This window comes from Pecten maximus, chromosome 3, assembly GCF_902652985.1.
Source record: "Pecten maximus chromosome 3, xPecMax1.1, whole genome shotgun sequence".
NCBI classification, from domain to species: domain Eukaryota; kingdom Metazoa; phylum Mollusca; class Bivalvia; order Pectinida; family Pectinidae; genus Pecten; species Pecten maximus.
In genome coordinates, this window is record NC_047017.1 from 38,531,843 (window position 1) to 38,547,037 (window position 15,195).

General features: G+C 33.6%; 1 protein-coding gene across 1 annotated transcript; it reads right to left on the reverse strand.

The window, feature by feature from the left end:
* Positions 1-8,948: 8,948 nt before the first annotated feature.
* On the reverse strand, positions 8,949-15,004 carry LOC117324124 (signal recognition particle 14 kDa protein-like). The gene is made up of 5 exons (XM_033879788.1): positions 14,887-15,004; positions 14,700-14,772; positions 13,190-13,296; positions 11,075-11,107; positions 8,949-10,478 (listed from the first exon to the last, which is right to left on the reverse strand). The coding sequence occupies exons 1-5, from the start codon at positions 14,908-14,910 to the stop codon at positions 10,386-10,388; spliced, it is 330 nt and encodes a 109-aa protein (XP_033735679.1). The 5' UTR covers positions 14,911-15,004; the 3' UTR covers positions 8,949-10,385.
* Positions 15,005-15,195: the final 191 nt, after the last annotated feature.

The window sequence follows — 15,195 nt, forward strand, 5'->3', positions numbered from 1 at the left end:
TGCAATCGCCTTTTGTCCGGCGTCGTGCGTCGTGCGTCGTAAACAATTTACATTTTCAACTTCTTCTTAAAAACTGCTGAACTAAATTCAATGAAATTTTACAGGAAGCTTCCATGGCTGAGGGTGAACCAAAATTGTGAATTATATGGTCCCCACCCCCCAGGGGCCTGAGGGGCGTGGCCAAAAAGGGTCAAATTGACTAAAACCTCAAAAATCTTCTTCTCTACTCTCAGATAAGGTGGAATCAAACACTCTTCATAGATGAAAGGGTCTTAAGGTGCTTTACCAAAATTGTGAATTTCATGACCCTGGGGTCTCATGTTTGCCCCTGGGGAGGGAGTAAACTTTACTATAGTTTATATAGGGAAATCACATTTATGACTATTATTTGTTGGATTTGTATTGGAATTCATTCTAACTTGTATCAAATTATCAGCATGGGATGACAGTTTGATGGTATGTACATGTTGGCCCTAGTTGACCCCCAGGGGCTGGTGGGCGGGGCCAAAAAGGGTCAAATTGACAAAAATTTCAAAAATCTTCTTCTCTACTCTCAGATATGGTAGAATCAAATACTCTTCATAGATGGAAGGATCTTAAGGTGCTTTACCAAAATTGTGAATTTCATGACCCTGGGGTCTCACGTTTGCCCCTGGGGAGGGGGTAAACTTTACTATAGTTTATATAGGGAAATCACATTTTTGACTATTATTTGTTGGATTTGTATTGGAATTCATTCTAACTTGTATCGAATTATCAGTATGGGATGACACTTTGATGGTATGTACAGGTTGGCCCTAGTTGACCCCCAGGGGCTGATGGGCGGGGCCAAAAAGGGTCAAATTGACTAAAATTTCAAAAATCTTCTTCTCTACTCTCAGATATGGTAGAATCAAATACTCTACATATAATATAGTTATAGGGAAATCACATTTTTGACTATCATTTGTTTTATTTGTTTTGAAATTCATTCTTTCATTCAAATTTACTGAAATATTTCAAAAATCAGGTGACCGTTAAGGCCCATGGGCCTCTTGTTAGATTTAAACTACTACTGAATGAGACAACAAACATGTTTACCGTGGTTTTTTAGATTTAAACTACTACTGAATGAGACAAAAAATATGTTTACCGTGGCTTTTTAGATTTAAACTACTACTGAATGAGATAACAAACATGTTTACCGTGGCTTTTTAGATTTAAACTACGCCTGAATGAGAACACACATGTTTACCGTGGCTTTTTAGATTTAAACTACGCCTGAATGAGAACACACATGTTTACCGTGGCTTTTTAGATTTAAACTACTACTGAATGAGAACACAAATGTTTACCGTGGCTTTTTAGATTTAAACTACGCCTGAATGAGATAACAAACATGTTTACCGTGGCTTTTTAGATTTAAACTACGCCTGAATGAGATAACAAACATGTTTACCGTGGCTTTTTAGATTTAAACTACGCCTGAATGAGATAACAAACATGTTTACCGTGGCTTTTTAGATTTAAACTACTACTGAATGAGATAACAAACATGTTTACCGTGGCTTTTTAGATTTAAACTACGCCTGAATGAGATAACAAACATGTTTACCGTGGCTTTTTAGATTTAAACTACTACTGAATGAGATAACAAACATGTTTACCGTGGCTTTTTAGATTTAAACTACAACTGAAAGAGATAACAAACATGTTTACCGTGGCTTTTTAGATTTAAACTACTGCTGAATGAGATAACAAACATGTTTACCGTGGCTTTTTACATTTAAACCAGTACTGAATGAGATAACAAACATGTTTACCGTGGCTTTTTACATTTAAACCAGTACTGAATGAGATAACAAACATGTTTACCGTGGCTTTTTAGATTTAAACTACTACTGAATGAGATAACAAACATGTTTACCGTGGCTTTTTAGATTTAAACCAGTACTGAATGAGATAACAAACATGTTTACCGTGGCTTTTTAGATTTAAACTACTACTGAATGAGATAACAAACATGTTTACCGTGGCTTTTTAGATTTAAACAAAGGGATAACATTTAACCTAAAAGTAAACGTTTGCCCTTCCCTAGTACCCTGCCTTTATTAGGCTGTCTGCGTACATCCCCATCTTTCTCTCGTTAAACCGATAAAGAGTAAGGGTTTGATTGTGTTGACAGTCCTTTTATATTTGATTGTATCGACATTCCCTTTATATTTGATTGTATTGACACTCCCTGTTTATTTGATTGTATTGACACTCCCTGTATATTTGATTGTATTGACACTCCCTGTATATTTGATTGTATTGACAGTCCCTGTATATTTGATTGTATCGACATTCCCTTTATATTTGATTGTATTGACACTCCCTGTATATTTGATTGTATTGACACTCCCTGTATATTTAATTGTATTGACACTCCCTGTATAATTGATTGTATTGACACTCCCTGTATATAAGATTGCATTGACACTCCCTGTATAATTGATTGCATTGACACTCCCTGTATAATTGATTGTATTGACACTCCCTGTATAATTGATTGTATTGACACTCCCTGTACAATTGATTGCATTGACAGTCCCTGTATAATTGATTGTATTGACAGTCCCTGTATAATTGATTGTATTGACAGTCCCTGTATATTTGATTGTATTGACACTCCCTGTATATTTGATTGTATTGACACTCTCTGTATATTTGATTGTATTGACACTCCCTGTATATTTTATTATATTGACACTCCCTGTATATTTTATTATATTGACACCCTGTATATTAAATTGTATTGACACTCCCTGTATATTAAATTGTAATGACACTCCCTGTATATTTGATTGTATTGACAGTCCCTGTATATTTGATTGTATTGACACTCCCTGTATATTTGATTGTATTGACACTCTCTGTATATTTGATTGTATTGACACTCCCTGTATATTTTATTATATTGACACCCTGTATATTTAATTGTATTGACACTCCCTGTATAATTGATTGTATTGACACTCACTGTATATTTAGTTGTATTGACACTCCCTGTATATTTGATTGCATTGACACTCCCTGTATAATTGATTGTATTGACACTCCCTGTATAATTGATTGTATTGACATTCCCTGTACAATTGATGGTATTGACACTCCCTGTATATTTTATTATATTGACACTCCCTGTATAATTGATTGTATTGACACTCCCTGTATATTTTATAATCTTGACAGTCCCTGTATATTAAATTGTATTGACACTCCCTGTATATTAAATTGTAATGACACTCCCTGTATATTTGTTTGTATTGACACTCCCTGTATATTTGATTGTATTGACACTCCCTGCATATTTGATTGTATTGACACTCCCTGTATAATTGATTGTATTGACAGTCCCTGTATATTTGATTGTATTGACACTCCCTGTATATTTTATTATATTGACACTCCCTGTATAATTGATTGTATTGACACTCCCTGTATATTTTATAATCTTGACAGTCCCTGTATATTAAATTGTATTGACACTCCCTGTATATTAAATTGTAATGACACTCCCTGTATATTTAATTGTATTGACACTCCCTGTATATTTGATTGTATTGACAGTCCCTGTATATTTGATTGTATTGACACTCCCTGTATATTTGATTGTATTGACACTCTCTGTATATTTGATTGTATTGACACTACCTGTATATTTTATTATATTGACACCCTGTATATTTGATTGTATTGACAGTCCCTGTATATTTGATTGTATTGACAGTCCCTGTATATTTGATTGTATTGACAATCCCTGTATATTTGTTTGTATTGACACTCCCTGTATATTTGATTGTATTGACAGTCCCTGCATATTTGATTGTATTGACACTCCCTGTATAATTGATTGTATTGACACTCTCTGTATATTTGATTGTATTGACACTCCCTGTATATTTGATTGTATTGACACTCCCTGTATAATTGATTGTATTGACAGTCCCTGTATATTTGATTGTATTGACACTCCCTGTATAATTGATTGTATTGACAGTCCCTGTATATTTTATAATATTGACAGTTCCTGTATATTTGATTGTATTGACACTCCCTGTATATTTGATTGTATTGACACTCCTTGTATATTTGATTGTATTGACAGTCCCTGTATATTTGATTGTATTGACAGTCCCTGTATATTTGATTGTATTGACACTCCCTGTATATTTGATTGTATTGACACTCCCTGTATATTTGATTGTATTGACAGTCCCTGTATATTTGATTGTATTGACAGTCCCTGTATATTTTATAATATTGACAGTTCCTGTATATTTGATTGTATTGACACTCCCTGTATAATTGATTGTATTGACAGTCCCTGTATATTTGATTGTATTGACACTCCCTGAATAATTGATTGTATTGACAGTCCCTGTATGTTTGATTGTATTGACACTCCCTGTATAATTGATTGTATTGACAGTCCCTGTATATTTTATAATATTGACAGTTCCTGTATATTTGATTGTATTGACACTCCCTGTATAATTGATTGTATTGACACTCCCTGTATATTTGATTGTATTGACACTCCCTGCATATTTAATTGTATTGACACTCCCTGTATATTTTATTATATTGACATTCCCTGTATATTTGATTGTATTGACAGTCCCTGTATATTTGATTGTATTGACAGTCCCTGTATATTTGATTGTATTGACAGTCCGTGTATATAAGATTGTATTTACAGTCCCTGTACATTTTATAATATTGACAGTCCCTGTATATTCTATTGTGCGTGTACATACATCAAGAGTAGAAAATATCGTATCATGTTCGCGCCCCAAACGACTAAGGTACCTAAGGAAGACTACACTTACTGCGAGTCGAACGTAGGTCGGCAAGTCTGCAGCCAGACTGGTTTAGTATGTAATCTCGTTAAAACAACGGATTTGTAGTTGAATACAAGCTCTAATCTATGAACAGAAATATATTTAAAACCGGCGGCAATTCGTCTTTAATCAGAATCTGTTTTTTAGAATTAATGAGCTAGGAGGCAGCAAAATTTAGAATAACGCCAAACACGCGTGTTGTGTGCTAGAAAATTCCACAGAATCTTAACTACTTAAAATTGTACTATTGTGGATATGTCATCACAAAGTGCATCTTTACGTTTCCTGTAATTTTTCAATTTGTGCGTGTCAGTAATCTTCATTTTGTCTATATTTTTAATTAGCTCCTTGACACGTCATCTGTTCTCCAGCGTAATGAACCACTGATTAGCACTCAGGCCTCATCAGATGGGAGTGATTTGTAGAAATGTTCGACAGGACCGTCACATTAACTTAGTGCGCACTAATAACACGCCAACGATCCGTACAAAATTAGCACAGAATATCTGTCCATATATATAGTGTATGTTAATTTTGTACGGATTGCCAAATGAGTAATGGTTTCTAGCTTTACTATAAATTATCTCGCTGCATACCTTGTATACATGTGTTGATTACAGTGGGTTTTAACTACGGCCTTATTTAGAGTTTAATTAACACGATTACAGTGGGTTTTAACTACGACCTTATTTAGAGTTTAATTAACACGATTACAGTGGGTTTTAACTACGAGGTTATTTAGAGTTTAATTAACACGATTACAGTGGGTTTTAACTACGAGGTTATTTAGAGTTTAATTAACACGATTACAGTGGGTTTTAACTACGACCTTATTTAGAGTTTAATTAACACGATTACAATGGGTTTTAACTACGACCTTATTTAGAGTTTAATTAACACGATTACAGTGGGTTTTAACTACGACCTTATTTAGAGTTTAATTAACACGATTACAGTGGGTTTTAACTACCACCTTATTTAGAGTTTAATTAACACGATTAAAGTGGGTTTTAACTACCACCTTATTACGAGTTTAATTAACACGAATACAGTGGGTTTTAACTACCACCTTATTACGAGTTTAATTAACACGATTACAGTGGGTTTTAACTACGGCCTTATTTAGAGTTTAATTAACACGATTACAGTGGGTTTTAACTACGGCCTTATTTAGAGTTTTATCAACACGATTACAGTGGGTTTTAACTATGACCTTATTACGAGTTTAATTAACACGAATACAGTGGGTTTTAACTACGACCTTATTTAGAGTTTAATTAACACGATAACAGTGGGTTTTAACTACGACCTTATTTAGAGTTTAATTAACACGATTACAGTGGGTTTTAACTACGACCTTATTACGAGTTTAATTAACACGATTACAGTGGGTTTTAACTACCACCTTATTTAGAGTTTAATTAACACGATTACAGTGGGTTTTAACTACGACCTTATTACGAGTTTAATTAACACGATTACAGTGGGTTTTAACTACGACCTTATTACGAGTTTAATTAACACGATTACAGTGGGTTTTAACTACGACCTTATTTAGAGTTTAATTAACACGATTACAGTGGGTTTTAACTACGACCTTATTACGAGTTTAATTAACACGATTACAGTGGGTTTTAACTACCACCTTATTCAGAGTTTAATCAACACGATTACAGTGGGTTTTAACTACGACCTTATTACGAGTTTAATTAACACGATTACAGTGGGTTTTAACTACCACCTTATTCAGAGTTTAATTAACACGATTACAGTGGGTTTTAACTACGACCTTATTTAGAGTTTAATTAACACGAATACAGTGGGTTTTAACTACGGCCTTATTTAGAGTTTAATTAACACGATTACAGTGGGTTTTAACTACGGCCTTATTTAGAGTTTAATTAACACGATTACAGTGGGTTTTAACTACGGCCTTATTTAGAGTTTAATTAGCACGATTACAATGGGTTTTAACTACCACCTTATTTAGAGTTTAATTAACACGATTACAATGGATTCTAACTACGGCCTTATTTAGAGTTTTGTAACCCCCTGTTCTTTATCCACTTGCCTGACATTGCGGCGCCAATGTTAATAGGTAGAAAGGTACCGTTATGCGCCGACCTGTGATACACTGTGATACACGACTACCAAGCTGATTGTTAACATACATATAGTGTTTGTATGTCGATAAACTGTTTCATGACATTCCTAGGAGATGTAATTAGGTTATTTAGAATTTTGATTCACGCCTTCGCAGTATTTGAAGTCACATGACAACAGTGTACATCACACCCAACGGAACAATGTCACGTCTGCTAATTAAAAATTTACATTTATTTTCTTCTCCATTTGTTGCTCGGTGTAATTATCAATCGTCCTATTAAAATATCAAACAGGTCAAGTACTTTATTCTTTCGTCAATCGTCAATAAAATCATAAGGGCGATCGATGAACTTCGAAAAATATACAGTACATTTGTATATAGTATATATAGTATGAACGGAGAGTAGCGTAGTGGACAATGTACATCTGATTTTAATTATATTGTCTTGGTTAATAATTATTCGAGAGAGTAAAAGTTCGAAGTTGCGAAATTTCACCTAAAGGTTCAAAGCAGTGGCAACACATGTACGCACAGTTTTGCCTCGCTTTCGACGATAAATCGTGACAGCGAGACTACATGTACAAAATGTATATACTTTTTTGGGTGGCGACGTTGTCAATACATTGTATTTCACTTTAAGAATTTTGTGTTTAAATCCGTTGTTCAAAATGTGAAAGTTGGGCTGTAACAATTCTGGTTTATAGTTAGAATACATAGTGGACATATCAACACACCATTTTCCCATGCAGAATTTATGGTCCAGAGACTCTGGAAAAATTAGGGATGCTGGAAATTTGGACTTCGTTTAGATCTGTTAGTTAAAAAAGAAATATCGGTATTACTCCACCAAACAGGTAATTATGATATAACATTTTGGCACACTTGTTAAAAAGACCATAACATTTCTCGTTGCGAAAAGCGATCACATATCTATCTAACTGAAAGGGTTTTGACGCTCATAAGACATTTCTTGAAAAAGTCCACTCAAATATTAAAGTTCTATAGACCAAAAATCGATTCCTGGTATAAAATACTTCACCTCGGTCTCGGTAACGCTGCTGGGTGTCATCGCTTTTTTATGTAGCAATATAAAGGGCATTAGGTAATTAGCATATGAAGATTCATTATCGTTTTGTATGAATTTTAGTTACCACTAATGGGTCCTCTTACCAGGAATTTCGGGCATAAGGATGAATTTAGTAGCTATAGGTTCGCAATAATATTGTTCAACACGTAGTTATGAACTTAATCCATGATGCACGTTAGTATGCATGCTTGAACGGGACCGCTCGAGTCATCTTTGTGTTTAAAAAATTGTAATGAAAAGGCCATTTTCCCTTTCTGTGTGGTTCCTTATAGTTGCAGCGTATGTTACATTGATTCACTAAGCGCAAGAACAGACATATTAACAGGAAATAACATATGTACCTGTACTTTATAGTGTAGCCATAGAGACCTACCAATCTGATTACAATGCTGTTCACTTTTATGCTTTAGTCAGGCTTCACTGGTCACTGATCTGATGTAGACCACGGATCTAGTCACAGAAATGTCACCTATAAACCCACTACTGGTTGCAATACACACAAAATCTTTATTCATGTACTGGTATAATAGTTTAGGTTATATCTGATCCAAATGGTGGCAAAAGTAGATAGAAACTCATTCCGGAATTTTTCCAATTAATTTTTTATGTCAAGCTGCATGTGTATATCACTGAATGCCAGTTTCCCTCTAAGTGTTAAGGAAAGACCCAAAAAGCTTTGATCTGATGACAACATTCACATGTATATAATATATAGTTATATTATGATAACATTGTAGGGATGTTTTACTATACATGTATATGTAATTCTCATATTTTAGACTTAGGCTGTTACAACTTGTCTGAACAAACACACCAGCGTCTGTTGTCTTCCTATACAGGTGTGGATTATTAGTTACCAGGCACCATGTAAAAACAATAGTAGGCAAAAACAAATTACATTGTTTTATTGTCAACTTTCACCGTATTACAAAGTTTAAGAGTCATCATTACAACAGTCAATGTAGCTGCATAAATGGACAGCTCTTACTTACTAATCCTTACTAATACAATAGATTGACAGTATTCTACTACATTTACTGCTAAACAGAAAATAAGGGACAAATTTCAATGCTGGGCCCATCACTCTACACACAAGCTGTGATACAACGTCAACCAGAGATACTCAAAGTTTTGATTTGATTGGGGTACTATTCTTATAATGGATAAACTTCAACTTAAACATGACCTATCATCTATGGCTAGTGCTAATAATCACATCATGAATTGGTCCTACACATAAAAAGACATTAAAAGTTTGGAATATGAAAAACTTCAACATTATAATTTAATGTTCATTATGAAAGCTTGATGGTGGCTATTATTACCATTCCGGTCTTCTTACTGGGGGTAATCACCATAGTATACGTATGACACTCATAACATACCAACTTTTAAATATGTAAACACAAATAGCTCATGTGGACAAGGTATGGAAAAGACCGTAAGAGATTTGGTATTATTTGTTTTCAGTAAACTCTGCCTCAGCTGTATGTTTACATACAAGTAGACAGAAAATAATAATTAATAACACATCAATTTATGTAAACAAAGGAGAACAAGGAAATTTAAGATAACCTACTTAAGGTAGTGACATTTCTCTCCATGGTACACATATCAGTTCATACACAACACATAAACCCTATTTCCATCTAAACTTCACACAGCAATTTCCTCCAAATCTAATATACACTTTTTTTTACTACCATAACACTGAACAGGCCACACATCTCACACAGATTTATACTTAAAGAACTGGAGATCTGCTCAGAGAAAATACCTCTGTTAGATTCCCGATAACAATCATTTCATTAATTCATCTCACAGATTTATACTTCAATAAAGAACTCAAGCTTTTTTTAAGGAAAACATCTTAGTTTGGTTTCCACTGCAATAACATCAATCTTCAGAAAAACATGATTGGACAAATATAAATACCATACAGAAGTTTTCCTTAAGTGTGATGGTCTAAGATTAAGAAGAATGGAAGAAAATTAAAGATACAACTGGTCTTGGGTCACATGCAGTCCATGATCTTCTTGTTCCTCAGAAACCCTTTCAACATTTGAGTTAACCAGTCCTTTTCCAAGATGAAATGAACGACTTTTTCTCACATCACTTGGCTCCAGCCTCAAAAAAACGTTACATATCAAATGTTTAAATTGATGATCAAAGTTAGACTAGATGTTTCCTGGTTCTTGTCAACCTTTGGTAGCTAGTACCCACACAATAGCCTGAAACTCCTTATAGATCATGTATTTCTGAGTCTGGCCATCCTTGTAAAGTCCGAGACTGGCTTCCCCAAACCAACCGTTTGTGTTTTTAAAGATCACTGGGTGGCTTTTGCTTTGCCCTTGGCTGCAGACTTTTTGTCCTTTTTCTTCAGTCCATCCATATTACCTTTCAGTACATTGGTATAAGCCTGAAGTAACAGAAAATTGAGTCTTACGGTAAAAGTACTTGAAGAATTCTTAATATAACAAGACATGCAAAAGGTCTTATTGAAAATTATGTTAAAACACAAAAAGTCAACTTTTAAAAAAAAAACAGACAAAAAAGACAACATGCATACAATTTCATTTAAACCAAACTACTGAAAAATCTATGTATATGGGTCAGGAGGTAATCACACGATATAATTTATATCTGGTGCAATTTGTTATAAAAGAGGTGTTTACGGTACATGCACCCATTACAGCAAGTGAAAACTCCAGATTAATTTACCATTGGTCATCAAACATGTAAGATTTTATACAAATCTTAATTTACCATCAATTACAATTTTTTTTAACTTACAGTTACAGTTTACATTAAAGGTCAAGATTTATTTTATGGCACTTCCGAATCAGTATATTTACATGACAAGTTTCAAATGAAAATATACACTGTATTTTTTTCAGGAGTAATGTTCACATAACTGACATTTACATAGAATCATATCAACATAGCAGAATATAACATGTATTTTACTGCATCAAGACATCTACGTATAGAAATAAAAAAATAATGTGCACTTACCATGTGGAACTTATTTACATCTTTTGGATTTACCTGAAAAAGTAATCAAAGTGTCCATATATCATACTACACAAAATCTTCAATAATCAATCGTGTTATAACTGTGAAAATGTACCTGGTTATGTGTGGAGAAGGAACATCAAAATACTGTTAATGTTGTCACACTACAAATGAGAAACCTGTTAAACTACTGTTACACTACTAATGAGAAACCTGTTACACTTCTAATATAATGAGAAACCTGTTACACTACTAATGAGAAACCTGTTACACTACTAATGAGAAACCTGTTACACTACTAATGTAATGAAAAACCTGTATCACTACTAATGAGAAACCTGTATCACTAATAATGAGAAACCTGTTACACTACTAATGAGAAACCTGTTACAATTCTAATATAATGAGAAACCTGTTACACTACTAATGAGAAACCTGTTACAATTCTAATATAATGAGAAACCTGTTACACTACTAATGAGAAACCTGTTACAATTCTAATATAATGAGAAACATGTTACACTACTAATGAGAAAACTGTTACTCTACTAATGAGAAACCTGTTACACTACTAATGAGAAACCTGTTACACTACTAATGAGAAACCTGTTACACTACTTATGTAATGAGAAACCTGTTACACTACTAATGTAATGAGAAACCTGTTACACTACTAATGTAATGAGAAACCTGTTACACTACTAATGAGAAACATGTTAAACTACTTAAGAGAAACCTGTTGAACTACTAATGAGAAACCTGTTACACTACTCATGAGAAACCTGTTACACTACTAATGAGAAACCTGTTACACTACTAATGAGAAACCTGTTACACTACTAATGTAATGAGAAAACTGTTACACTACTAATATAATGAGAAACCTGTTACACTACTAATGAGAAACCTGTTACACTACTAATGAGAAACCTGTTACACTACTAATGAGAAACCTGTTACACTACTAATGAGAAACCTGTTACACTACTAATATAATGAGAAACCTGTATCACTACTAATGAGAAACCTGTTACACTACTAATGAGAAACCTGTATCACTATTAAGGAGAAACCTGTTACACTACTAATGAGAAACCTGTTACAATTCTAATATAATGAGAAACCTGTATCACTATTAAGGAGAAACCTGTTACACTACTAATGAGAAACCTGTTATACTACTAATGAGAAACCTGTTACACTACTAAAAAGAAAACTGTTACACTACTAATGAGAAACATGTTAAACTACTAATGAGAAACCTGTTACAATTCTAATATAATGAGAAACCTGTTACACTACTAATGAGAAACCTGTTACAATTCTAATATAATGAGAAACCTGTTATACTACTAATGAGAAACCTGTTACAATTCTAATATAATGAGAAACCTGTATCACTATTAAGGAGAAACCTGTTACTCTACTAATGAGAAACCTGTTATACTACTAATGAGAAACCTGTTACACTTCTAGTGAGAAACCTGTTACACTACTAATGAGAAACCTGTTACACTACTAATATAATGAGAAACCTGTTACACTTCTAGTGAGAAACCTGTTACACTACTAATGAGAAACCTGTTACACTACTAATGAGAAACCTGTTATACTACTAATGAGAAACCTGTTATACTACTAATGAGAAACCTGTTACAATTCTAATATAATGAGAAACCTGTTACACTTCTAGTGAGAAACCTGTTACACTTCTAGTGAGAAACCTGTTACACTACTAATGAGAAACCTGTTACACTTCTAGTGAGAAACCTGTTACACTATTAAGGAGAAACCTGTTACACTTCTAATGAGAAACCTGTTACACTTCTAGTGAGAAACCTGTTACACTACTAATAAGAAACCTAATACACTTCTAGTAAGAAACCTGTTACACTACTAAAAAGAAAACTGTTACACCACTAAAGATAAACCTGTTACACTACTAATATAATGAGAAACCTGTTACACTACTAAAAAGAAAACTGTTACACTACTAATGAGAAACATGTTACACTACTTACAAGAAATTTGTTACACTCCTAATTTTAAGCTGTGGAGGCGATAACTTATTTGATGTCATTTCTTTTAATGGTATAAATTAAATCCACCACTTACAACTGTTGTGATTTTCTTGTTTCCTAAATTTGCTCTGATCAAACATTTATATTCACTCGGCTCTGGAAGTTTCCCTTTCCTTGGCTCTGGTTTGGTTCTACCATCATCTTCAAATAAAAACAGTTCCAGGTTATAATTAACCACAGGAAATTCAAATAGATGTTGTACACTGTGATGATGAATCATTATTTCTTCAGATATCATGGCAATTATGGTAATTTCATAAATATATTTGAGCATGAATTTAGTTATAACCAGCTTAATGGTACATTAACACTGCAATATTATAGTCATTGAATCTCAAATTATCAAGAACTTAAAGCAGAATGTACAACTGCTCCTACAATGCATACAACATGCTTACTACCCTTTATTTTGTTATTTTCTAACCATGCAGTTACAATGAATCTATATTGTGGTACATGAATGTATATGCTTATGTATCTTGACTGCAAGTTGCTTGTAAAGATGGATGCAAGGATGTGTTTGAACTCCAGTGTCCTTGATCATAGCAGAGGAGAATAATCCTCTGAAGTCAAATTGGTGTACAGCTAAGTGATAAAGTGTGTTTTAACAGTAACCAGACAAAATAGCATTTTCTCACAAAGTCATCGATATATTCATATTTTAAAGAGGCATTCCTTTTTTTGAACAGCAGATATATATATGAGTTGCACAGTAATTTATTTTCTACTTTTTACACAAATTGATAAACGGTACCACTATTCAATATTGCCATTGACAACAATGAAATCTTTTTGTCAGAAAAACAATGGTGAACACATTCCAAAAAAACGTTTTGTTTTACTGTGGCTGTTTATTTACAAATGTAGCTATATATAGTTTATCATGTGAATATCTCAGCCTATAAATGAGAAAATGCAATTTTGTCAGGTTATTGCAGTTTACAAGCACTTTATTACTTAAATGTTTACCTGTACTGCTTCAGTACACCAATGTGTCTCCAGTTCAGAAAATGTTTCTCCTTTGTAATGAGCAGAGGGTGTGTGCACAAGGTAAATACATTTGCTTTATTATTTATCCAACATTTTCATCTGGACCGAGTTGCTCAAAAGGTGATTAGCTTAATCACTTACTTAGTGAAAATTTCATTTCTCATTTATATAATTACTTCAAAACCACTGTGCCTGTATTTCCTAATTGTTGTTAAACTGTTGTTGGCTTTATCACCTTTTGAACAACAGTGGGCCCTGAATTAGAATTCAACGCCACTTAGTGGATTGGTATTTAATGTATCTGAATGTTATGTACAATTGTTCTTTTGTTATATACATGCACAAAATGTGTACACTTTTTCTTTCTCTTTTACATGTACATGTACAGAGAACATATGTCTTCTACACAGTAGCCTTTGTACTGTATACGTGGTATCTAATCTACTTTATATAATTAATATGCGGGTCTAAATAATACATCGACTTTGATTACTATACTCCTTCACAAGTAAGTTCATTTTTGTTAGATCAATTTGAAATAATACAAATCTTACATCTCTTCATCGTCAGCATTACAGAGCCAGATGATCGACCTTTCTGAAATAACCGAGTGAGTTCGCTGAGAAACTGAAAACGAAACACAAAATATATTAAGTAAAATAGAAATTTATGTTAAAATATCGGTAAAAGATTACCAAATAACACTGAACAAAGTCATTCAATGTTTTATATATATCATACCGCATCATTTTCAAGGAGCACCATGTTGTCGTCCACGTAAAAATCAGCAGGAAGTGTCAATCAGTCCCAAGGGTCCTGCCAGCCACAACCGTTCCAGCACCGGAAATGATAAGCGAGACACGAAAAATCCGGGATTGAAGCGATGCGAACGTTTCGAATAAAAAGTACAGATAGCATTATACACAACTCAAAAAAACAAACAATTCAGTTTTCAAAAACACGCTTCCAACTGCACGAAGGATGAAGAAGCTCTATTCGAAAGCGGAGACGTGTATGTGATATACTGAACACGTCTCTGTCGAAAGGTAA

What these genes read in the sequence shown, in the direction of transcription:
- LOC117324124 (XM_033879788.1), bottom strand. Translation starts at nt 14,910, where the DNA reads ATGGTGCTCCTTGAAAATGATGCG. An exon ending in TGCTCCTTGAAAATGATGCG is followed by an intron (nt 14,773 to 14,886) that starts GTATGATATATA and finishes TTTCGTTTTCAG; the next exon opens with TTTCTCAGCGAACTCACTCG. An exon ending in AATGCTGACGATGAAGAGAT is followed by an intron (nt 13,297 to 14,699) that starts GTAAGATTTGTA and finishes TTTTATTTGAAG; the next exon opens with ATGATGGTAGAACCAAACCA.